The 2,161-nt window shown below is 53.7% G+C and overlaps 1 protein-coding gene across 1 annotated transcript in view; it reads right to left on the bottom strand.

The window, feature by feature from the left end:
- Positions 1 to 579: 579 nt before the first annotated feature.
- The window catches only part of LOC117552812 (inhibin beta B chain-like), a 6,950-nt gene continuing 5,368 nt past the window's right edge, over positions 580 to 2,161 (bottom strand). Inside the window, exon 2 of the mRNA XM_034226457.1 lies at positions 580 to 1,399. Within this exon, the coding sequence (XP_034082348.1) occupies positions 624 to 1,399 (776 nt within the window). The 3' untranslated portion in view covers positions 580 to 623. The remainder of the gene's footprint in view (positions 1,400 to 2,161) is intronic.

Below are 2,161 nucleotides of genomic sequence, written 5' to 3'. Positions count from 1 at the left end.
TTACAGGCCACTGCCGAGGTGCCTTTGAGCAAGGCACCTAACCTCGAAACTGCTCCCTTGGTGCCGGAAAACTGGCAATTTCTCTGCTCTGTGTGTGTGTGTGTGTGTGTGTGTGTGTGTGTGTGTGTGTATCCTCCTCTGTGTGTGTAATGTGTGTGTCCTCCTCTGTGTGTGTAATGTGTGTGTGTATCCTCTGTGTGTGTAATGTGTGTGTGTGTATCCTCCTCTCTGTGTGTGTGTGTGTGTGTCCTCCTCTGTGTGTGTGTGTGTGTGTGTGTGTCCTCCTCTGTGTGTGTAATGTGTGTGTGTGTGTGTGTATCCTCCTCTGTGTGTGTGTGTGTGTGTGTGTGTGTGTGTGTGTGTGTGTGTGTGTCCTCCTCTGTGTGTGTGTGTCCTCCTCTGTGTGTGTAATGTGTGTGTGTCCTCTGTGTGTAATGTGTGTGTGTGTGTGTGTGTGTGTGTATCCTCCTCTGTGTGTGTGTATCCTCCTCTGTGTGTGTGTGTGTGTGTGTGTGTGTGTGTGTGTGTGTGTGTGTGTGTGTGTGTGTGTGTGTGTGTGTGAAAGCACAGAGTGGAGAGAGAAAGAAGTGTCCCTGTGAGGGATTAAAGTTGGTCTTCTTCTTTCAGGCGCAGCCGCACTCCTCCACGATCATGTTGGGAACGTCTCGCTTCACGATGTTGTACTCGTCGTCGAAGTAGAGCATGGACATGGTGCTGAGCTTGGTGGGGATGCAGCAGGAGTTCATGGACCCTGGACTCATGCCTCTCATCCGGTACTGATTCACCACGGCCGTGTGGAAAGAGGAAGCCGACCCGGGAACGCCCGCCATGTACGCCGGACAGTTCCCCTCGCAGTAGTTCCCGAAGTACCCCGAGGGCGCGATGATCCAGTCGTTCCATCCGATGAGCCTGAAGTCGATGTAGAACTGCTGTCGGCAACAAAGACCGCTGCTTCCGTCGCACTCCAGCCCTCGTTTTCGGATGCGATGCTTGCTGTCGGTTTGACGCGCCTGCACCACGAGGAATGGGCGATGCGACTCGTCGTTGTTGTTGAGAAGAAGCGGAACGACGCCTTCGGACTCGCAACCCTCGCAGCGAACGTCCAGATTCTGCCGCCGATCGCCCTTTTGGAACACCAGCCGCACGGCGTCCGTCAGCACGAAGGTGTGCCAGCCGCTTCGCTTTAGATCCACGCGCTTCTCCACCAGGTTCCACTTGCTGCCGAGGCCCGGCTCCTGGAAGTAAACCTTCACGGTGACTTTGCGCCGCGGACGGACTTCCAGAGGAGAAGGAAGCAGCTTGAAGTAGAGCCAGAGGACGGCCTGCGTCACGAAGAGGTTCTGGTTCCCCTCGCTGGAGATCAGGAAGAACAGGCTGGACTTGGAGGTCAACGTGTCGTCTGAGGAGCAAAAACACGGGGTTAATAAAGTCACCAAGAACACGTTAACATTCGGACGTCTAAATCTGATCTGATTATTCAAAGACGAGCCCTTTTTTCTCAAGTCTTTCATTGTCTGGTATCACTTTGCATTTCTCAGATTCTTTGGAGCCTGTTAGCTTTGGTTTCTGACGCGTCTATAACTCTGCAGATTACAGAGGATCAGCTGGTGTGGCTGAGAGCTGATCGGTGGACGATCGCTCAGCTCTTTGAAGACTTAACCGAACCCTAACCGAACCCTGATCATCTGAGGCATTCAAATACAATAACTTTGAAGATACTTGCAAACATGCACTTTGGATCATGCCCAAGAAATCTCCAGGAATTGAACTGAATTGCACGAACTGGGGGGGGGGGGGGGGGGGGGGGGGGGGGCGGGGGGGGGGGGGGGGTTTGGTCACGGTGCTCATTGTGAAGATGTTTGCAAACACTTGGGGACAGATTAAAGTGCGACACCAGTTCAGGGTGGCAGCACTGTGACAGGAAGCGCTGGGCATCGAGCCACTTGGCCTCCAAATTGGCCCAAATACTAGAGGTTTAGAGGGGGGGGGGGGGGGGGGGTTCAAAGGCTCTGTTGTGCTGCCTGAGATCTTCTGCATCCTCACAAAGAGAGAGAGGGAGAAGCGGCAACAATCGGAGAGAATGGAGATGCGAGGGAAAGCGTTTCCATCACACCGGCTTCTCAGAAACCGTGGCAGGCTGCAAATGCTCTGAGGCTTTTAT

Source organism: Gymnodraco acuticeps, unplaced genomic scaffold (assembly GCF_902827175.1).
Source record: "Gymnodraco acuticeps unplaced genomic scaffold, fGymAcu1.1, whole genome shotgun sequence".
Lineage (NCBI taxonomy): Eukaryota > Metazoa > Chordata > Actinopteri > Perciformes > Bathydraconidae > Gymnodraco > Gymnodraco acuticeps.
Note: the sequence above shows the minus strand (reverse complement) of the source record. Positions and strands in the feature narration are given on the sequence as shown.